The sequence below is a fragment of the Balaenoptera borealis genome (genome assembly GCF_965194805.1).
Source record: "Balaenoptera borealis genome assembly, chromosome: 15".
Classification (NCBI taxonomy): Eukaryota; Metazoa; Chordata; class Mammalia; order Artiodactyla; family Balaenopteridae; genus Balaenoptera; species Balaenoptera borealis.
In genome coordinates, this window is record NC_138871.1 from 9,504,321 (window position 1) to 9,527,138 (window position 22,818).

General features: G+C 46.6%; 3 protein-coding genes across 11 annotated transcripts in view; all 3 read right to left on the minus strand.

Moving 5' to 3' along the window:
• The window catches only part of NCAPH (non-SMC condensin I complex subunit H), a 41,988-nt gene extending 32,465 nt beyond the window's left edge, over positions 1-9,523 (minus strand). For all 4 annotated transcript variants that reach the window (XM_082357112.1, XM_082357110.1, XM_082357111.1 and 1 more), the window contains exon 1: positions 5,685-9,523. In XM_082357112.1, the coding sequence (XP_082213238.1) occupies positions 5,685-5,925 (241 nt within the window). In that variant the 5' untranslated portion in view covers positions 5,926-9,523. The remainder of the gene's footprint in view (positions 1-5,684) is intronic.
• FER1L5 (fer-1 like family member 5) overlaps positions 1-22,818 on the minus strand; it is a 341,943-nt gene that overhangs the window by 275,725 nt on the left and 43,400 nt on the right. The gene's annotated exons all lie outside the window — the stretch shown is intronic.
• ITPRIPL1 (ITPRIP like 1) lies at positions 11,468-14,428 on the minus strand. Of its 6 annotated transcripts, none has more exons than XM_082357117.1 (3): positions 14,191-14,428; positions 14,011-14,113; positions 11,468-13,161 (listed from the first exon to the last, which is right to left on the minus strand). In XM_082357117.1, the coding sequence occupies exon 3, from the start codon at positions 13,145-13,147 to the stop codon at positions 11,507-11,509; it is 1,641 nt and encodes a 546-aa protein (XP_082213243.1). In that variant the 5' UTR covers positions 13,148-13,161; positions 14,011-14,113; positions 14,191-14,428; the 3' UTR covers positions 11,468-11,506. The 6 variants fall into 6 exon arrangements, with proteins under 6 accessions (XP_082213243.1, XP_082213244.1, XP_082213246.1 ...); XM_082357118.1 differs by having other exon boundaries at positions 14,011-14,134; XM_082357120.1 differs by having other exon boundaries at positions 14,285-14,419.

The following is a 22,818-nucleotide window of genomic DNA, read 5'->3' on the forward strand; positions in this document are numbered from 1 at the left end:
CAGATAATCCAGGATAATCTCCCCATCTCAAGATCCTTTACTTAATCAAATCCACAACTGAAATCATACCAAGCATCTTTTCCGACCACAACGCTATGAGATTAGAAATCAATTACAGGGAAAAAACTGTAAAAAACACAAACACATGGAGACTAAACAATATGTTACTAAACAAACCTTCAAGTTGCAAACTTTTGAAGATGCAAATGTGCATCTGGTTCCAGCAAGGAACAAGAACCTGTGCCATCCATGTCAGGCATGAGTGAAATTGCAGCTTGCCCTCCGTCTCCTATTGCTGATGATCCTGCAGCTCTACCATCTCCCACCTCCTCTCCCTCCTCCAGTCAGTAACGCTTCTTTCCTGTTCACTCAATGCCAGCCCCTGGATGCCAGCTGTTGTACTGTACTACTGTACTTTTCAAGTAAGAAAAGACGAAAAATGTTTTATTTTTTGTTTTCTTAATGTATTATTTGTGTGAAAAGTATTAGAAACCTATTACAGTACAGTACTATATAGCCGATTATGTTAGTTGAGTACCTAGGCTAACTTTGTTGGACTTACGAAAAAACTGGACTTACGAACGTGCTCTCAGAACGGAACTCGTTCATATGTAGGGGACTTACTGTAGTTTCCTTTTGCTGCTGGGACAAATTACCACAAATTTAGTGGTTTAAAACAACACGAATTTATTCTCTTATGGTTCTGGATTTTAGAGTCTGAAATGTGTAACCCAATGTTTCTGGGATATTGTCAAGGTATTCATAGGGCTGGTTCCTTCCTGAGGCTCTGAGGGCAGAACGCATTTTCTGGCTTCTAGGGGTGCATTTCTTACATTTCTTATCTTGTAAGAAATAGGCCCCTTCCTTCATCTTCCCAGCCAACAGCTTAGTGTCTTCAAATCTCTCACTGTTTCTGTCTTCACACTGCCTTCTCCCTCTCTGAATGTTGTAGCAGTGTTATTTGCAATAGTCAAATAGTGGAAACAATCCAAATACCCATCAACCGGTGAATGGACAGACAAAATGTGGTTTATCCATAAGACTGAATACTATTCAGCAATAAAAAGAAATGAGTTATTAAAAAAAAATGGATCACTGAGGAAATCAAAAAATACCTAGAGACAAATGACAATGAAAACATGACAATCCAAAACCTATGGGATGCAGCAAAAGCAGTTCTAAGAGGGAAGATTGTAGCAATACAATCTTACCTCAGGAAACAAGAAAAATCTCAAATAAACAACCTAACCTTACACCTAAAGCACCTAGAAAAAGAAGAACAAACAAAACTTAAAGTTAGTAGAAGGAAAGAAATCATAAAGATCAGAGCAGAAATAAATGAAATAGAGTCAAAGAAAACAATAGCAAAGATCAATAAAACTAAAAGCTGGTTCTTTGAGAAGATAAACAAAACTGATAAACCTTTAGCCAGACTCATCAAGAAAAAAAGGGAGAGGGCTCAAATCAATAAAATTAGAAGCGAAAAAGGAGAAGTTACAACGGACACCACAGAAATACAAAGGATCATAAGAGACTACTACAAGCAATTATACGCCAATAAAATGGACAACCTAGAAGAAACGGACAAATGCTTAGAAAGGTACAACCTTCCAAGACTGAACCAGGAAGAAATAGAAAATATGAACAGACCAATCACAAGTAATGAAATTGAAACTGTGATTTAAAAACTTCCAACAAACAAAAGTCCAGGACTAGATGGCTTCACAGGTGAATTCTATCAAACATTTAGAGAAGAGTTAACACCCATCCTTCTCAAACTCTTCCAAAAAACTGCAGAGGAAGGAACACTCCCAACCTCATTCTGAGAGGCCACCATCACCCTGATACCAAACCAGAACTCAGCCATAAAAAAGAATGAAATAATGGCATTTGCAGTGACATGGATGGACCTAGAGATTGTCATACTGAGTGAAGTAAGTCATACAGAGAAAGACAAATATCATATGATATCACTTATATGTGGAATCTAAAAATATGGTACAAATGAACCTACTTACAGAACAGAAATAGTCACAGATGTACAAAACAAATTTATGGTTACCAAGGGGGAAATGTGGGGGAGAGGGATAAACTGGGAGATTGGGAATGACATATACACACTACTATATGTAAAATAGATAACTAATAAGAACCTACTGTATAGCACAGGGAACTCTACTCAACACTCCGTAATGACCTATATAGGAACAGAATCTAAAAAAGAGTGGATATATGTATATGTATAACTGATTCACTTTGCTGTACAGCAGAAACTAACACAACATTGTAAATCAACTATACTACAATAAAATTTAATTTAAAAAATGTTAAAAAATCATATCCACAAAATCCCTTTTACCATGTAAAACAACATACAGGTTCCAGATATCTTTGAGAGGGCCGTTATTCACAGAGATCATGCAGAAGAAAGGGTAAAAGTTGCTGAACAATGTACTCAAGCAGGTAAAGGGGCTGCCTTGCTGAGAGCATAGAGTCCATTCACAGCAAAAGGAAGACTGAGGACACAGGCAAAAATGCAGGTAGGGGAGAAGGTGCACTGGTGGACTTGCGGATATCTTTTGATTGCTTTTATTTTCTTAGTAAAATAGGAAGCCGCTAGGGACTTCCCTGGTGGTCCAGTGGGTAAGACTCCACGCTCCCAATGCAGGGGGCCAGAGTTTGATACCTGGACAGGGAACTAGATCTCTCATGCATGCCGCGACTAAGAAGTCCACATGCCGCAACTAAGACCCGGAGCAGCCAAAATAAATAAATAAATAAATAAATATTTTTTAAAAAATGAAAGAAAGGACGCAGCTAAAAACCAAAAACTCAGCAGGTAAGGGTGAGGGCTGGGGAGGAGGTACTGGAGATTTCAGGAGAGAAAGGAAGATACGAAATCATCATCTAGAAGGAGAGTGGATGAACCAGGGAATACAGCGTGAATGCTGGGCAGCTCTAGGGTCCCCTTGAGACCACTGGGTGCGAGCAGAGTAGGCAGAGTTGGGATTAACCAGAGTTGTGATTTTGTCAAGCAAGTGTAAGGAGGCAAGAAGAGGGCAAGGGGTTTTGGGCATATGAAAGGGAGGGATTACACCAAATGACCATTGAATGTAAGCTAAGTAAGGAGGGGAACAAGGGCAGAGAGATGAGAGACAGTGAAAAGTAGAAGAATACAGGTCTGCTGGGTCAAAGGATTGTTGAAGTCGGGGAACAAGAGGGAGTAAGCTGGAAAGACAGGAGTGACTGAGAGGCGGGGTGCACTGAGATGACACAGTGGCGCAGCTGTTGATAACGACAAGGTCTAGGGTGTGACCATGGTGGTGAGTGGCTATGGCCTATGAGAGTAGGCCAAGAAACAAGATCCTTGGAAGGGAGAGATGAAGGAACTGAGAGACCTTGGGGGGAGAGTTTCCAGATTTAAGAATCAGAAGGCTTGGCTTCAAACTCCAGCTCCTTCACTTACTAACTGGAGAAATTTTAAGTGAATGCTCTAAGGGTTTGCTTCTTCATCCTCCAAAGGAGAATAAGAATGTATATCTCAGCTGGTTCAGAATTGGTGATATGAAAAAAATATGCATAATGTAACGCACATTTTATAGGAACACATTAAAAATAGTGACACACAACAAACACTAAAAGGTTGCCCATGTAAGGGGAAGGGAAAGAATGAAGAGTGGGGATAAAAGAGAATTAAAAATACAAGAACAGGGGCTTCCCTGGTGGCGCAGTGGTTGAGAATCTGCCTGCCAATGCAGGGGACACGGGTTCGAGCCCTGGTCTGGGAAGATCCCACATGCCGCGGAGCAACTAAGCCCGTGAGCCACAATTACTGAGCCTGCGCGTCTGAAGCTTGTGCTCCGCAACAAGAGAGGCCGCGATAGTGAGAGGCCCGCGCACCGCGATGAAGAGTGGCCCCCACTTGCCACAACTAGAGAAAGCCCTCGCACAGAAACGAAGACCCAACACAGCCATAAATAAATAAATAAATTAAAAAAAAAAAAAGTAAGATTACGCTAGGGAGATAACTTAAAAAAAAAAAAATACAAGAACAACTTCACATGTTTCCCTGATAGCTTCCCACAAGCTAAAGAGTATGATTAACATGACTCTCAGCTGAGGTCAAAACAAACAAAAAAGAAGAAAGTAAAAATAGGAAGGAGGCAAGAGACATTTTTAGAGACTGAATCAAGAGGACTTGTGACTAATTGAATGTGGGCACCGCAACCAATGTAAGTAAGGGAGTTGGACCTTGGGATAAGAGAAAAAGAGAAATAGAAAGCACTAAAGGAGGAATGTGTCCAAGAGGGGAACTCAAAATGGGAATTAGAGGCATGCCTTATTTCTCAGAATTGTCTTTCCCTCATTTCTCTCCTTCCCTTTATCATTATACATTCATTCATTCAGCAGATGGTTACTGAACTCAAAAACACTTTCGGTATCCACTTCCTCAACTCCTACTCATTTTTCAACCCCTCTGTTCTGGCTCCCACGCCCACCACCACAACTTCATGTTGCCAAACCCAATTGTCACTTTTCGGGCTTCATCCCTCTTGAGAGTCAACAGCACTTGAAACAGTTGACAACACTCTGCTTCTTGAAACACTCTTGGCTTCTACAACACCACTCTTTTCTGAATTTTTCTAGCTCTTCCTTCTCTAACCAGCTTCTAAATGTTGGTCCCAAGTATTTTCTCTGCAGGGTCTTCCTAGTGTTCTCACCTGTTCCCATGGTTTTGCCATCTATATGATGATGATGACCAAATTTACTTCTCAGTCCACAGGCCACTTCCCTGAGCAGCCCATATCACTGCCCTGAGTGTCCAGCTCTTATCCACGTGATTATTGACCCTTTCACCTGACTCAGGTAAGTCACTTACCACGTCCAAAATGTAACTAAATTTCCAAACCTCTTACCAAGACCTACAAAGGCCCTGACTACCTGCCCGACCTCACTCACTGTTCAGTTACAAAATCCTGGTCCTCGCCCATGTCAGCCTCTTTCTCTTTTGCCCGTTTTTTGTACTTCCTCCTGCCTGAACACGTTCCCCAGAATCTGCTTAAAGATCTTCCCTGACTCCCTAATCTAAAGTGACCCTCCCCCGACTCTGCTTTTCTCAATCTGAGTACTCAGCCTCATGTGTAATTATTTCGTTTCCTGTCTGTCTCCCGAACTAAAACACATGCTCTAAGAGGGTGGGATCTTATCTGTTTTGTTCTTTGCTATATCTATGCATCTGACAAAGGTTCTGGCCCGAAGGGGGCACTCAATACTAGTTGAATGAATGTAAAAATAAATGCATACGTGTTAAACATACAGCAGTAACCACAATACTTCCATGGCCCTGAACTAACGTGCATTCCAGGAAAACCTTTTAAAGGAAGAAACACCGCGCAAAGTGTAGGAGCCCGGGGGTAAGGCGTCCCACATCCGGCTCACAGCGGAAAGAGCGGCGCGGGCCGAAGCCGCGTCCTGATTGGCCGAACGCACCCGTCCGCTCACCCTGCGCCGGCCCTCCTCTCCCCCAGCCCGCCTGCCTCTACTTCAGCCGACGGAGAACAAGGCCAACGACGAGGCCGAGAATACCCGCTCTCCCAGCTCAGGCCAGCCCGCCAGCCCCGCCGCCCGGAGCACCTCTTCGCACCGGGCCCTTCCCGCCACGCCTCCCACCCACTCAGCCTCACCGGGGCAGGGAGGTCCCATCTTCTCCTCCGCGTCTCCAGAGTTGGTTTTAAATCGCGCGCCGAGACGCCTGAGCGCAATAACGGCCGTGATGACGCCACTGTGGGCGGAGCCAGAGGCGCGCCTGCGCAGACTGCCTTGGTCCTCCGCGCGGAAAAGGTAGTGCGGCGCCGCGTGGAAGTGAGACGTCAGGTATTGAGCGCTCCGAGCTCGGGTCCTGTGGGTGGACTGTAATGGATCCATGGACCACCCCCCACCCAACCTCCCCGGAAATAGTATGAAAACTCCCTCCTTTGGAGCGCTAGACGCGGAACTGGGCGCTAGGGACCCACCCAGCGTGGAGCAGAGCGGGCGAGGGCTTTACTTCCACGGAATTTACATATTAATGGGGGAGGCAGGTGACCAAGGAAACAAAGGTTGATTTTCCCATCGCGACCTGTGCTATAAGGGCAGCAAAACACTAGGAGGTAGAAAGTGATGACTGGGGTGTGGGACGGAGGTGAGAGGTAGCCGACACCCGAATGAGGAGTGTTCCAGGCAGGGGAAGAACAGATGCAAAATGTTGTGTGTACATTTTTTTTTTAATGAAGACCATCGTTTTTATTGATTCTTGCGAAAAGATTCCTGGATATCTTCCTCCCTTTCAAAAAACATAAGGTTAAGGTCGGAAGTGAGACGAGTGTAATGTGCTACCCATCCGTTCATTCTGCTTCATCTCATCCCAAGAACTGTATTACAGGAGAAAAGGCCAGGCCTGTTCCCCCAAATATCCCTTGAACATCCTATAATGTCTTAACACACGTATGGCATTTTATACAGTGCTTCTTCTCAAGGGTGCTATTGGCATTCAGGGTGAAACAACGCTTGGCCTGTGGGACTCCTGTCCTCTTTGTAGGACTGCTCAGCGTCCCTGACATTTCTCGCTAAATGCCAACGGTGCCCCTCAGTCATTTTGGCAACCAAAAAAGTACTACCTTGTTGAAAACGACTTTTTAAGCCTATTTATTTTTTGCACGAAGTTGTTCTCCCAGTGACCACCTTCAAATCTTTAGTGTAAGGCAGTGTGGGATAGAAGAAAGAAAACAAGTTTACCCAGGGACCCAAATCAGCACCCAGGGGTCATCCTGGACGCCTCCCTCTCCCTCACCTTCACACACAATCCATTGCTGGGCTCTTTTTACTTCCTAAAAATCTCTTCTATTCCGCATCTCTTTTCATCCATATTTTCTTCTCGCTGGTCTGCAGCAGCCCCAAACCTGCTCTGACCCGCTTCTCCTTGGGCCCAGGGTGGTGGTTGCTAAGTACAAAACCGACCTGTCGCTTCCTCCCAAAGTCTAAAACGCTTCAAAGGTGCCATTGCTCAGGGAGCTTCTAAAATGATCTACAAGGCCCTCCTGGGCCTGGTCCCCACAGCCTTTCCAGCCTCACTTTGCACCTTGCCTCCATTTTCTCCTTGCCCTCCAGTCACTGGGCCTCCTTTCAGGCTAGCCCTTACGGTGCCAGCTCCCACCACGGGGCCTCTACCTGTGCCACATCCTCTACGTAGGATCCTCTTCATCCATCTTCACCCTCTTCATCCTCATCTTCACCCAGTTAACTCCTGTCAGGTTTCAGCTCATATCACTTCCTCAGGGAGGCCTTCCCTGATAGGCTCAAGTGTCCTTACTGGAGGCTTTAGTGGAACTTGTCACCCTTGTTTTTTTTGTTAATTTTCACTGGAGTATAGTTGATTTACAATGTTGTGTGAGTTTCAGGTGTACAACAAAGTGAATCAGTTATACGTATATCCACTCTTTTTTTAGATTCTTTTCCCATATAGGTCACCTTTTACGTCTGCTGGGGTGACTATTTCATATCTGTCTCCTCCATAGACTGTCAGCCCCATGAGGATAAAGCGTGTCTTTGCTCACCATTGTTTTCCCAGGGCCTGATGCTAGCCCCGGATATAGCAAGTGCTTAAATATGTATTGAATGAGCAAAGTTGGAAGACAAGCTTAATCCTGGATTGGGCGTCTTAACCTTTCTGGGCCCCATTTTCTTCCCTATTTATAAAACAGTGATGATAATACCCCCCCCCCTTTCACTGGGCTTTATGAGGAGTTAGGTAATAGATCCTGTGAGCACACGGACTCCGTGTATGCTAGGGTGCCAGTCATTGTTCTCTAAGTGCATTTGAGAGTGGGAACGGGTTGCGATCCTCTGGATTCTGTGTATGCACCATCTAAGAGAAGTGGGGGCTGGGAGGGTAGCAGGTAGCACTGAATCTAGAGCCTCTGAAGAACTGGCTTGGAACTCTTAGCAGAGGAAGGCTCCTAAGAGACCCATCAGCCATGGGCTGAGGTGTGAAGCTGTCCGGTGGTTGTAGTGGAGCCTCCTGAGCTGAGTGCCTGGGGCTCCGTGTGCAGTGCCAACTGCACCCCCTGCATTTCTGTAGGCCAGGCCCGCCTGGTGCAGGCAGGTCTTTTCACCTCCCATTCTGAATGCCTTCTTTGTCTGGGGGGATTAGGACTACAGCGGGTGCCAAGAGATCCGTTCAACGCTGGTATCAGTGGCGTGCAAAGCTCGACTCTTCTGTCTACAAAAGTAGTGGGGCCCCTCCTCCACCCCTCATCTGCCAGAAAAGTGCTGGAGCCATTCCCCTTCCCTATTTTTCACTCCTCACCCAGATTCTAATTCCCCAAAATGGACGCCAAACAGCCTTAGTTTAGGTGAGGAATAATAGCGTTATCAGCTGGCTACCTGAACAAACAGTCTTTTGGCTGAAATTTGCCCCGACCTTCCAGCCTACAGCTGGCTTATATCAATGTAGTTCATGATATAAACCACCAAGTCACTGGAGTTCAACAGGGCATGTAGTTGAAATGGCTTTGCATTTGTTTTGGCCTCTGAGCAAATGCCTTTAATTTTTGTATGTGATATAAAATTCCTGACCTCCTAAGGACTGGACTAAGAACCAACAATTTCTATCTTGCAGAATTCCCAAACAATAACATACCACCCTTTATCTTAAAATTAATATAGTTTATCTTAAAATTAATATAATGCTTTTTGCTTTTCAAAACACTGTAACCCCTACATCTTATTCCCAAGATCGTGCTGGAAGGTTGCTAGGACGGGTACTTTCTTCCAGGCTCTGCCACTTATGAGCTATGTATACTCCTTCTGAGCCTCAGTTTCCTGGTAGGCAAAATGGAGGGGTTAAAGCACCCACTTCGTGGGGTTATAGTGTGAAGATTAAATGAGTTACCAGATGTGCAGAACAGTGCCTGGACCATTGGCAATGCTCAGTGAATGCTAAGTATTCCCATTACTATAATCGCTGTTATATCCTGGGTGCCAGCCAGGTATTGTTTAGAATAAAATTGAGCTTCCTGAGTATCTGGAAGCTTCCCCTTTCATTGTAAGAGTATTCCCAGAGCACAACAGCTCTGTTCTTCCCATTAATACTTGTTTTTTCTATACTCTTTCTTATACTCTCTGCCCCACCCAAGCTTTGCTGACTGTTCCCTTTGTATTCTTCCGCCCACTCATAACTTTACATTTTCTTCCTTGTCTTGTACTAGACTGGAAACCATCCAGTCCTAGATCATACCACCTTCTTTCTACCTGACAGGCCTATGCCTTCTGGAGTTTATATATGTTGTTTGTAGACATTAAGACCTTTTAATTTGGCTGATATTTTGGTTTGGACACCATGAAAATGAATAACTTGGGTGTTCCTTAAGATTCTGAATTACTCTTTCCTGGTTACCGGCCATGCCACTGGGAAACCACAGGGCAGACTGGTTCAAAGTACATTGAGAAACACCAGGATGTACTGGATGAAGCGATCAGGGTAACGTGAACTTCTTGGGAACAGGCATGTGAGAATGCTGATCTGCTGTTATTGCAGATTCCAACTGATACAGAAAATAATCTTCTTCATTGATTTGGAAGTAAAACACCAGCAGATTATTTTCTAAACAAAAAGCATATGTATTTTTTAAAAATTAATTAATTTATTTATTTTTGGCTGCATTGGGTCTTTGTTGCTGCACGTGGGCTTTCTCTAGTTGCGGTGAGGGGGGGCTACTCTTCGTTGCAGTGCGCGGGCTTCTCACTGCGGTGGCTTCTCTTGTTGCGGAGCATGGGCTCTAGGCGCACGGGCTTCAGTAGTTGTGGCACGCGGGCTCAGTAGTTGTGGCTCGCGGGCTCTAGAGTGCAGGCTCAGTAGTTGTGGCACACGGGCTTAGTTGCTCCGCGGCATGTGGGATCTTCCCGGACCAGGGCTCGAACCCGTGTCCCCTGCATTGGCAGACGGATTCTCAACCACTGCGCCACCAGGGAAATCCCAAAAAACATGTGGATGTTTTAAAAACACCAAAATCCCACCAGCATAGAACCAACCATCATTGCATCTGCACTTGAAAGCTGTACCTGGCAGATATCAGCAGACAACGTGAGAACACAGCAGCTCTTGTGCAGCAGTGGGAGCCCCAAATATTGGCTGGCATCAGCTTCTGGGACACTTGTAATTTATTTTTGCTGGGGGGAGGGTGTGGATTCTATAACCAAAGGCTACGAGGCCAGCACCTAAACCCCCAAGGAGGTCACGTTAAATGTGGGCCAAGGTTCTCCTCCCCCGAAGATCTTCCTGGCAGTGCTGGGTAGGAACAGCACTGGTATTTTCAAAACAACCACACCCACAACTAGAGTCACATTTCTTAACACTCCTCCCCAGGATGCCCAGGGTTTTGAAAGAGGGGTAAATATACCAATCATATCTCCAGAATTATGACTTTGTTAGAGCTGAACTGCTTCACAGTCCCTTCCTGTCCAGCCCTGGCAGTGGGCCTGGATTGTGATGACCCCGCTTTGCAAACCCACAAACGTAGTTCAAATAATCCCTTTGTCTTCTTTGAAAAGAGAATACAAAGGCATTACCAGACTGAGAAAAAGCACAGCTACACGTGGTAGCTAAACCTCCTTTCCATTTAACAAATAAGTGGCTCCCCTCAGAAACCGTAATTGTTCATCTCAGAGCCCCCCAAAAGACTGTCCTCCTTAAGGGTTTTATAATGTTTCCAGGCACTGAGGAGGTCATCAGATGTTGACGATGTAATTAATTTTAGTAAATACATTATTTCAACTATGGGACAGGCCACTGTTGACTTAATATTTGTCTGAGTCAAGTTATTTGGGTAGTATTGGAGTTCTTTTCAGATACATAAAACAGCTATATTATATTGCACATATCATATGAAAATAGGGCTAAATTAAGAAAATGGCAAATAAACATCTTGGTTATATCTTCAAATAGTGGAGGTCTGAAAAATTCGATCCTAAAATACGAGAAGCTACCATCACAGTATTTGGGATAAAATGGAGTGCTATCAGCTTGGATATGAGTTGGGCTGAGTTCAATAAGGAAACCAGTTTACAAGGGATGTGCTCGGAGTCGTTCACAAAAGAAGGAATAAGCTGGAATGCAAGTATTCTCTGGTTCTCTGACTTCCAGTGTTGCTACAAAACCCAACTTCACAGGCCTCTTCGGATCTCAACTCTTTAGCAGCAAGATCCTCCCATAACATGTTACCCTGGGCCCTCTTTGGGTCATGATGAAAGTTAAGTCAGGAGAAGAAAACTTCAAAGACCCAGCCTTGATTAGGCCTTGCAGACTGGACCCCTCCTCATGACCACTTCACGTACTCCTAAGTGTCTTAATCTATCATAGCCCCCACTGGCAAGGTGAAGATCACGTATACTGCTGATGTGTCTGAAAAATAAACTCTTTTGCAGCCTGAGAATCAGAAATACCTTCTCCCCCTTTTTAATGGCCTGTACATTAATGTGCCCCAGCCAGCGAGACACAGGGCAGAGCTTTCACCTGGGTCAGAAGGCTGTGGAACTCTTCCACTGCCTGTGAGTGTGCCATGGGGTTTAGCACCAGGTGTTGGAAGAGATTGACGGGCTCAGCATTTCGAAATGTCTTAGGGATCGGGATGGTCAGGGGCAGGAAGGTGTTACCAATGAGGAAATGATGGAGAGACCTTCGCTGGAGGCCTCGGCCCAAGAACCAGAGGATGTCCTGGAGCCGCTGGGAGAGCATGCCATGCTGCCAGTCTGTTAGGGGCAGCTGCAGCAACAGGTGCATGAGGGCTGTTTTGAAGTGGTAAGAGGTGAGGATGGGGTGGGAAGCTCCCTGGGGTAAACTCTGAAGGTCCCGGAGACTCAAAATGATCTGGAGGCACTTGAGGTGACAGGTGTTCTCGGGAGCAAAACGCCCGACCAGCTTTAGGAACAAGTGCTCACAGGCTGCAAAGGACTCGGGCCAGTCCACGCTGGTGAACTGTTCCTGGTCAGGGGCCTGACTCACCAGGTAGACCAAGGTGTCTTCCCGTTGCACACCCAGGACCAGGCGGATTGAGAGAAAGCGGCCTGAGCGGTAGTCCAGCCTGAGCTTGCAGGAGGTGGTGGACGGTGGCAGGCTGAGCTTGAAGTCATACTTGTGGGCCACGAGGGCCCAGGCATTGCCCACCATGTTCCGGAACCACTGCACGGTCTTAGACACATCCAGGTAGGAGCCGGTGCAGAGAGCCGCCTTGATGGAGCTGTTACACTTGCCCAGGAGGGCTGAGTGGTCCCTGTGGTGGTGCACCAGGCACAACACGTCCCCCAGAAGCTTCTCGCGCTTGCACACGCATTCCGACTCGACCAGCACGCAGCCACAGCGGCGGCCTAGGGCCAGATCCCTCATCTCCAGCACAAACATAGTGCCCTGGGGGGGAACAATGGGCACCAGGATGTCAAATTTCTGGGTCTCGTGGAGGGTTCCCCATTTCTCGAAGGCAGCCCCGATGCCCAGGCAGTCCTCCAACTGTGGGTGAGCCTCCCGGCGGCTGAGCACCCGACAGGCCTCGATGAGGTCGTCCACAAAGCTCTCCACGAACTCGCAGGTGCAGGGCAGGTCCCGGGTGACGTTCTGGATGTGGTGTTTGTGAAAGGATTCCAGGACCTCCTTAGGGGGGAAGTCGGTAAGCCAGTTGTAGGAGGTGACAGGCATGCCACGGACCTCCTCCTCCTCATCGCTGCTGGAATCAAAGGCCGGCTCGTGCTGCATGTTCTGTCGCAGGAGCTCAAAGATGAGAAAAAAGCAAAAGAGGCCAGCGTTCCACAGGTTTCCCAGCATCCAGCCCAGCGGCCCCTCCTGGCCATCCGCCTGGAACGGCCACCCCCTGTCTTTCTTCCCCAGCACTAACTGGTCACTGGATGTGTCTCCTCTCCAGAAGTTCTCTGCCTTCTGCTTCTCCTCAGCTGCTCGCTTCCTCTGTTCAAACTCTAGCTCTAACTGGCGCATCTCCTCGCTCATCCGCTTCTCCAGCTGCCGACTTCTGGCTAGTGTGTCCAGGTCCATCCGGTCACTGACCATCAAGGGGTGGTGCACAACATACATCACTGCCAAGAACAGAAGGCTTATCACAGCCATGGAGGCCTCTGCATCTAGAGAAGTAGGAGGGTGGGAGTCAGTGGTGATCTTCGGGACTCATCTGCTCTCCAGCGTGTATTCCCCATAGCCCTGGAACCCCAAATCCTGGAAGTCAGCTACTCAGGAGGAACAGAAAGCTCACAGAGCTGGGGTTGGACAGAGCAAGGGCGGCCTGCCTGGGAGGATTTGGGGAAAAAGGGGGGCAGCAGGATGTGCCACCCAGCCTCTCTACTGCTTTCCTTCCACATGGTGTGGGTGGTATTTAGGCCTCCAGAATGTGGACATGGGACTCTCTTCATTCCTAGAATGGGGAGGGGGACCCTGTTCTAGGGTGGCCTCACCCAACTCATCAGTCCACCATGGGCACCAGGTGTGCCCTGCTGATCCCAGAGGCTCCCTTCCATGGGCAGAAGGCACTGGTCTGCCTGGGCAACACCCTTCTTGCCAGGCCGTCAGCCCCAGGCCAGGTGGGATGCTGTAGCATCCCACTTCCTCTGTCACTTCACAGTCCTCATTCTGCTCAGCCTGTGTCATCGGACCACTCAGCAGCTCCTCCTCCCCCGTGCCCAGTGGGCCAACCCCCCGGGGGGGAGGCGGCCAAGGAGGCACAGTGCCACCAGCCACTTCTCCACTGCTGCTGCTGTGCTCTCTGAGGTCCTACCGGGGCTGCCGGATACCCCATTGGTGGGCCAGGCCCAAAGGCAGGCACAGCTCCACCTCTTGGCCCAGGAAGCTTCGTGAAGAACCGGATGCCCAAGGACTCCTGAGAGCCCGCAGTAGTGGGTTCCTCTGCCTACCCATCCACCACAAAGGCCTGAAGCTTCCTGCACTCACCCAACCTGTTCACAAGCTACTGGGCTTACCGAGATCATGAAGGACCAGCCGCGTGGGCGCTGAAGCCAGGTGGGGGACTCTCCTCCCTTTGGAACTCGTCCTTGCTTAGTCTCACCGCCCTCTCCAGGAGCCCTGTTAAAATTTACAACGTACCTGGGGGCTTTGGCTCAAAGCCATGTGCCGCCCAACCCCCCCCATTCATAACTTACCCAAATTCCACGCCTAGAGATCTGAACTCTCATCCTCCTATTTAGACCAAGCCAACTCAAGGTTTCTCCCGGGACCCGGGACCAGGTTACTCACGGTCGGCGTTAGCACGAACACGGTCTTAAAGAGCCCGCGCGGCCTGACCGTCCCCGCCTTCTCCCCCGCACGGTGGGGGCTCCGGGTTCCTCGCCGGGTCCGCCCGCGGACATGGCCCCGCTCCCCTCTCCCGGGGAGCACACCATGTTTATCCAAGGGTCCGATTGTCTGTGAGCCGCGGGCCCCGAGACCCCACGGTGCCGCGCGCCGCTCCGAGGGCGCCAGCCGGACAACGCGCTCCCGCGGTCCAGGCTCCGCCCCGCCCCGCCCAGCCCAGCCCCGCCCACCCAAATCCCCGCCGCGCAGCGAGCGCGCAGCAGGAGTCCAACCCTGGGGCCGGGTGACCCTCCTCGTCAGCGCGCGCCGTGTGTCCGCCGCCTCGCCTCCCGAGGCCCTGCAGAGGGGCTGTGGCCACAGACTCGCTGCTGAGGGGCGCTCACGCCGCAGCCGATCAGCCTCCCTAGAGTCGCGCAAGGGGGCACTGCAGGGCCGGCTGTCCGCTTCACTCAGCTGGGTTCAATGGAGAATACACTTAATGGGATTTTAGAATACACTTACAGTGAGGATGATGGTGGCATAACCAAGAAAGCATGGGGGGACCGTCATTCCCACTTCAGGCTGGCCCTGCGCAAAATGGTAGTTCCCAACCGGGGTCCTTGGACCCTTTAATCAATAGAAATTTGTAAAAGGCCAGATGAGAAATTCAGGCAAGGCTTTATTGGGACTCCTGCTGCGGCAGGAGAGAGAGAAGACAAGCAAGTTTCCCTTGCTCATTCCCTGAGCGGGTGGGGGGAACTGGTTTTTTAAATGGGGTGAGGGTAGGGGCAGATCCAGGGGTCTAGGGGGAGGGGTGGCTTGGGTGGTCTGACCACCCTCTTGGTGGTGCCCTTTGCAGGAATCTTGCCCAGGACCCTGCTTTTGCTGGGACACCTCAGAAGTGGCAGTTGGGTTTTTGGTCTTTGTGTATCTTGTTTATAATTTGCCTCAAGTGCCACATGCATGTAGTTATTTTTAGTCCCTTATAGTTTCTTTGTATTCTGTTGCGGAGGAAATGTTTGTCCAGGTGCAAGCACTGCAGCAAAGGATCCCAGGTCCCCTCCGTCTCAGTACAGCAGGTGAAGTGTGTGGTCAGCATCCTTAATGTGCCTCACCAGACTCAGGTGTCTTTCCCCAACCCCTTTCTCCTATCAAAGTAACTCTCATGAAAGGACCAGACAACACCCAAAGACCTGGCCTGAGGCCTTACTAGCCTCTTGGGAATAAGAATCCTAAATCTACAGGGTGACTCAGGTGATAAGATGGGTGTGTAAAAGAGAACTTTATAAAGTGTGGAGACCGGACAAGCTTATGATTCGCTAAGGAATGCCAACGGAATGGGCTTTTTGAAAAGGATCTTTAGAGTCTCAGACAGAACCCCAACCTTCCTTCCTGTCCTGTGTCAGCTATCCAAGGAGAAAAGGAAGTAATGATCTCTCCATAATTACCAATTAAAGTCCTTCTGCTGAAAGACAATCAAGCTTCACGCTTCCTTATCCAGGGTCAATGCAGAGGGGACGTCAAACAATTTGGACAGTACTTCCAAAAATACTGATGTATGTAATTGTGGAGGGGAAAAGAAAGACCGTCTTCTGGCTGACCATGATTGAAGTTCCAAAGTTACTTTTTTATAAACTTACATGATGAAGAATAGACCACAGGCTACTCCTACTAAGCATCAGTGCAACTGAGCAATAATAATGAAATTATCATTTTAAAAGTTATGACATGACAGTGTCAGGATGAAAAAAATACATTTCAGAGTGGGCAAAACAATGGTGTTTAGAGCCATGTGTTTAAAGGTGTGTTTTCATGATCAACTAAGGGTTTGCTTTTAAAGTGATTGTCAGGTTAGAAGACATTTGCTAATTCATGGTCTGCACAGAAATTAAGTTGGTTGCTATATCAAAATAGAGACTCCAAGCTAGAGAACTACTAATCCGTTGAAAGATTACACTTAAATCAACAAAAAGCCCTCTAGCAGTGGACATTTCTTGGTCTGTTTTCTGGTGATTTTTCTTCTTCAACATGAAGCTGGCTTAGTGAGTGGGATTAATAGGAAACCAAGTCATTCGGACACCTTGTCATTCACACTAATTGGTGATTGTACACAAATGACACATGAGTAAACTATAGCAGCGGTCACTCATTTAACAAATATGGTAGTTTTCCCCAAAAATAAATTGAATAGATTTATTTTCATCACTAAAAAATAAATACATGGAAAGTAAGTACCTATGTAATTACTTGATTCTACCTCTTGGCCTGCAAAACCTAAAATTTGTTGAAGACTATTAGCCTTTTGGGGAGAACAGTTGCTCAAAGACCTGAGAACATTGGAAGAAACATCAGTCATCAATTAGAAAACATGGCAAACAGTTTTGAGTGGTTTTCCTAGGCTTGATGAATCTACAGATGTTACTGATACTGTTCAGTTGTTGCTGTTTATTCAAGAAGCCAAAGCAGAGTTTGCAGTTACTGAAGAAGTAGATTTTATGAATAGTCTGCATGGGACAACTAGAGGCAAAAATATTTCAGAGTTGAGGGACTTCCCTGGTGGTGCAGTGGTTAAGAATCTGCCTGCCAATGCAGGGAACACGGGTTTGATCCCTGGTCTGGGAAGATCCCACATGCTGCGGAGCAACTAAGCCCATGTGCCACAACTACTGAGCCCGTGTGCTGCGACTACCAAAGCCCACGAGCCTAGAGCCCGTGCTCCGCAACAAGAGAAGCCACCGAAGTGAGAAGCCTGCACACCGCAAGGAAGAGTAGCCCCCGCTTGCCGCAACTAGGGAAAGCCCACGCACAGCAACGAAGACCCAACAGATCCAGAAATAAATAAATAAAATAAATTAATTTAAAAAAAAAAAGTGAGGGAGCCATTATTAGCCTGTCTCAGGTGATGTTATAGAAGGTGGAAAGAGGCCACACAGAGAAGACTCCCACTGCTAGAGTGGATGGCAGATTATTCGTGAAAAGATAATTATGATCATTGGGATAAGCTGAGCCATAGGTCTGTGAAGATATTTTTAAATGATACACAAACCATAAAGTTTTTGTAAAAGAGTCTTGTGGTGCACCCACGTATTTCCAGTATGTTTACCAAAAATAATCAAATCACTACATAAATCTTACACTCATGTTTTGGTCATCACACAATACACCTATAAAAACATACAAATATACTGTATATATAAAAAATAGAATGTGTAAATCTACATCAACATGGAAAATAGACCATAATATATTAAGTGTGGGGGGGGGGGAAGCAGGTTACAAAAGCATGCTATGGTTTAATACCACTGTGTTATGTGTTGTGTTTATATACTACCTAGGAAATATGCTTAGGAAAAAAGTTTCAAAGGGTAAATTCCAAAATATTTACAGTGATCTTCTAAGGGTGTAGGGATTGATTACGGGTGACTTGTACCTCTTTCTACGCTTTTGAACTGTTTAACAATGAGCAGGTACTATTTTCACAATATAAAGATAACATTCAGACAATGCCCAAATTATGAATGAATGGGCTCTGGTGTGTCTTACTCGAATGGAGCTCAAAATGCGTTTTCTAAAGAAACAGGTGCGCCCAAGCTGGCATGTGTAACCCAGGACCTGATTTGTGCCTGAGCGGCGTCCTCCGGGTTCCGGAGACCCGGGGAAGGGGCTTCCTCCTCCCGGTCAGTTCTGGGGGCTCCACGAGCGCCCTCCCTTCGCCCCTCAGAGGCAACTGTACCCGGAGCCGCGCCTGCACCCTCCTACGCCCAAGCCCCCCCCCCATCTCCGTGCTCTCAGCCGGGTCCGCTTCTCCGGGACACATCGGTCACCGCGGGCGAGATTGGGGGCTCACAGTGATGGGGCGCATGGCCGCGAGGAGCTCGCGACCCTCCCGAAAGTGGAGAGCCTGTGAATGAGGGTCTGAGCCATCCCTTCCCTGTGCTGCACTAACGAGCCGAGTGCTTCTGCGGGGGAACCTTCACGGACTTTCCCGGGAATGCCAGCTCCCACCCCGACCCCAGCAGCTCGGCTCGCCCCTGTGCCTTCCGGGCGATCTTCCTCGGCTGGGACATGTCGAAGTTCTCACTACGGTGTTGTAAATTACTTTCCTTCTAGTTCTCATTGTGTTGCAGTTAGCACTTCGTTTAAATACTGTCCGTGAGGAGCGGTTGTTTTGTTTTTGGTTTTTTTTTAAATTAAATTTTATTTTTTTTGACTGCATTGGGTGTTCGTTGCTGCGCGTGGACTTTCTCTAGTTGCGGCGAGCGGGGACTACTCTTTGTTGCGGTGCGTGGGCTTCTCATTGCGGTGGCTTCTCTTGTTGCGGAGCACGGGCTCTAGGCGCGCGGGCTTCAGTGGTTGTGGCATGTGGGCTCAGTAGCTGTGGCTCGCGGACTCTAGAGCGCAGGCTCAGTAGTTGTGGCGCACGGGCTTAGTTGCTCGGCGGCATGTGGGATCTTCCCAGACCAGGGCTTGAACCCGTGTTCCTCGCATTGGCAGGCGGATTCTCAACCACTGTGCCACCAGGGAAGCCCTGACGAGCGTTTTAACTAACGACAAATTTCATTTCAGGATAAAAAAGGCGTGCTTTCTTCTGGGCGGCCGCTACGGCAGGGGCTGGTCCTTCCTCCGAGGGACCTGCGCCCCCAAAGGAAGACCCTTGTAGTCCGGATCTGGAAATGAGGAGTCTCAGGTTGCAAACCCAGGTTAACAGAAGGCCTGCGGGCAGAACCAAGGAAAGACGAGGCGGAAGGACTGAGAGCCCTCGCGTGGATGTGGTCCCCCTATCCAGACGCCAGCTCTCGCCCCGGGGGCTGGACATTGCTGGGAGCTCAGCGAGTCCCCTTGCCAGTCCCCGAGGGGGCGAAGAAAACTCCTCCTTTGCATGATCCATCCTCCCAGGTTGGCAGGATAAAGAGCACAGGGACCGGGTCTCTGAGCCATGTCTCGCTGCCTGCTATCTGGGGCCTGGAAAGTTCTGAACCTCCCAGAGCCTCAGCTTCCTCATCTGATAAACACGATGATAAAAGTCCTTTCCTTTTAAGGTTAGTGTGCAGATTAAATAACCCCATATATTTAGAGGGCCTTGCTCATGGATTAGTCACCCGCCCCTCCTGGGTGTTGATACCTCATCTGTGTTCACATTACAAAATATGGCACTTACCACAGAAATCTGCACCTTGCTGAGTTGGTCATCTGTTGGTATCTCTAATGAAATTCTGAGAACCTCAAGGGCAAAGACTAAAATTAGACCTAGTTCAGTTCTGGTTGTGCAACAGCTAAGTGTTTTTGAATGAACGAATGGAATAAATGAATGACACAGGTTTGAATAAATGATACAGAGTGTTCCAGCCATGAAAAATAGGAGAGTGTTTGGGTAGGGTAGGGATCGTACCTTTTTGCTTTTTTTTTTTTTTTTTTTTTTATTTATTTTTGGCTGTGTTGGGTCTTCGTTTCTGTGCGAGGACTTTCTCCAGTTGCGGCGAGCGGGGGCCACTCTTCATCGCGGTGCGCGGGCCTCTCACTATCGCGGCCTCTCTTGTTGCGGAGCACAGGCTCCAGACGCGCAGGCTCAGTAGTTGTGGCTCACGGGCCTAGTTGCTCCACGGCATGTGGGATCTTCCCAGACCAGGGCTCGAACCCGTGTCCCCTGCATTGGCAGGCAGATTCTCAACCACTGCGCCACCAGGGAAGCCCCCTTTTTGCTTTTATAGGCTGTTTGGAAGTTGGAGATAACTTACAGGAAGCAAGCCCAGGATCCACACAGAATCCTGACCAGGATGATGCAGAAATTGGGTCTATGGCCAGGAATTAGATAAGCAAATACACAAACATTTAGATCTTAAATAAAATATTTGGTTTGGGGGCTATGGGTGGTAGATCAGGGAAACCAAGGCAAGATAACAGGATACAGTAAACAACTATGTGAGAAACCATTTTTCTCAACCACAAATTTCAAAAAATCATTTTTTTTCACAACTGCAAGGTTTTCATCAAACCAGCTTCTTGTTATCACAAGTTGCAAAAATTATCTTGCTCTGGTGACAAACATTTTTCGAAGCTTGCGTGCAGTCAAGGCCTGTGTGGACAGACTTGTATGTTGTTGATGCTTCTGAACGTAAAGGGGAAGTCGAAAATTGCTGTCTTGTTTTCAATCAGCCAGGAATGCCCTGTGGAGGAGGAGAATTATTAGTAGAAGAGCTGCTACCTGTGCATAAAATGCACCACTCCTGATTGATCAATCTGAATGGCATATCATTGCACATTATTTACTTCTCATATATTTCTTCAGAAAAACAACAGGCTCTCTCCTCTCAGATGTAGCACTTGTACTGTTGGGAGGACAACAAATAGATGCTAATGATTAAATGGAGATTTCAAAGATGTAAGCAGATTCTGTCCAAAGTCTATCATGATGAATTGTTCATTCGTTCAAAAAATATTTATTTGAGCATTTTTTATAACCATGGAAAGTATGTTTGGATCAGATACAATGAAAGGTATGAGAACAGGAACTAAGTCCTCAGCAGGGATCTCACCTATACACACATATTTCCGGTTTGTTCTCCCATCTTGCTCTCAGTTTGCTAATTACCATACTTCTCTCTCCTAATGTTCTGATCTTCATCATTACAGAGTTTTCTTTCCATATTCTGATCTACTTACTTTTTCTTCTCGTGTTTCATTAGCATTTTTCCAAAGTTTTTTAGAGTTCTTTCGTAGATTTTCAGCCATTTATACATTTCTTAAATATTTAAGCCTTTGAATAAAACAAACATTCAAAAAATGCATAAACATTTTTATCAAGTAAATACTGGTCAAAAAGGCATTCTATCTCCCCACAAATTGATTATTAATTACAAAAGGAAAAATAGTAGCTTCACAGCAGAGAGATCTGGCAAGAGGTCAAAATTAACATCACCATGGTGTGCTTCCTGGGACATAGAAAGGACACAACATTGCCCACATAATATTCCTGCCAAAAGTGCATAACTTGTATAACCCGTACTGTGGGGAAACATAAAATCAAATATAAAGATATTTTACAAAATAACTGGTGTTTACCCTTCAAAATGACAGTGTCAAGAAAGACAAAAAAGGGAATTCCCTGGCTGTCCAGTGGTTAGGACTCTGAGCTTCCACTGCAGGGGGCACGGGTTCCATCCCAGATTGGGGAACTGAGATCCTGAAAGCTGCAAGGTGCAGCCAAAAAAAAAAAAAAAAAAGAATGGTGAGAGAGGAATAGCTCCAGATTTAAGAAAACTAAAGAGATAAGACAATTAGTGAAATGTATAATTCTGCATTGGATATTGGAAGCTGAAAAAGTGCTATAAAAGACATTATTGAGATAACTGTCTAAGTTAGAATATGGCGATAGTATTGCATTACTGTTAGGTGAGAAAATGGATAGGTAAGAAAATGTCCTTATTCTTTTTTTTTTTTTTTTTTTTTGTCCTTATTCTTAAAAAGTCCACACTGGTGTATTAAGGATTAAAGGGGCATGATGTATGCACCTTTAAGTTATTTCAGAAGAAAACACATAGAAAATAGTAAAAACAAATGTGGCAAAATATTAATAATTGGTTAATGTGAATAAAGGGTACATTTAAGTTTGAAATTACTTCAAAATAAAATTTTTAAAAAGAAAAATGAATTTTATCTATATTAACACTTTAAAGTATTAATTTCAAAACGCAGAGCACATCTTAAGCAAACATGTTACACTTTAGAGAAATTCTATGCTTCATTTTATTTATTTATTTTTAACATCTTTATTGGAGTATAATTGCTTTACAATGGTGTGTTAGTTTCTGCTTTATAACAAAGTGAATCAGCTATAGATATACATATATCCCCATACCTCCTCCCTCTTGCTCTATGCTTCATTTTAAGAAGAGCAAACATTCAGAAACCACGATGAATCAGTCACTTCCTGCCTCTCATCCACCCATGGTGACATCTGTCAACTAACAGACATGGTTCTCATGTGACACTGGATTTTTGCATGTTCGTTGGTTGAAATGATCGATCACATGAATATCACACAAAGGTGAACCTTGGGAAGACACACTGTGATGCAGAATGTGACCATGCTTCAGCTTGGCAATATTCAAGGGTTTGGCTGTGAGTGTGAAGAGAAATCGGGTGAGAGGGGTGTCATGACTTAGAAAAGAGTAGTGTTGAGCCATATCAGGAATATTTTAAAGTAACTTTTGGAGTTTTAGGTATACAAGCAAGAGGTGTAATATATGTTCATTGAAGAAATCTTAGAAAATACAGGTAAGCAAAAGGAAGAAAATAAAAATCACCCACAACCCTACCACCCAAGATAACTGCTGTAAGAGTTTTGAAGTTGACATAGGTCTGAAGGATGTTCACACAGAGGCCGAAGTGTCGTTAACAGTGTGGCTCTGGGGCCCTACCTCCATTCTTCAGTTGTGAGGCCTTGGCTAAGCTATTTGGCCACTTTACATCTCAGTTTTCTTTATCTGTAAAATGGAGAA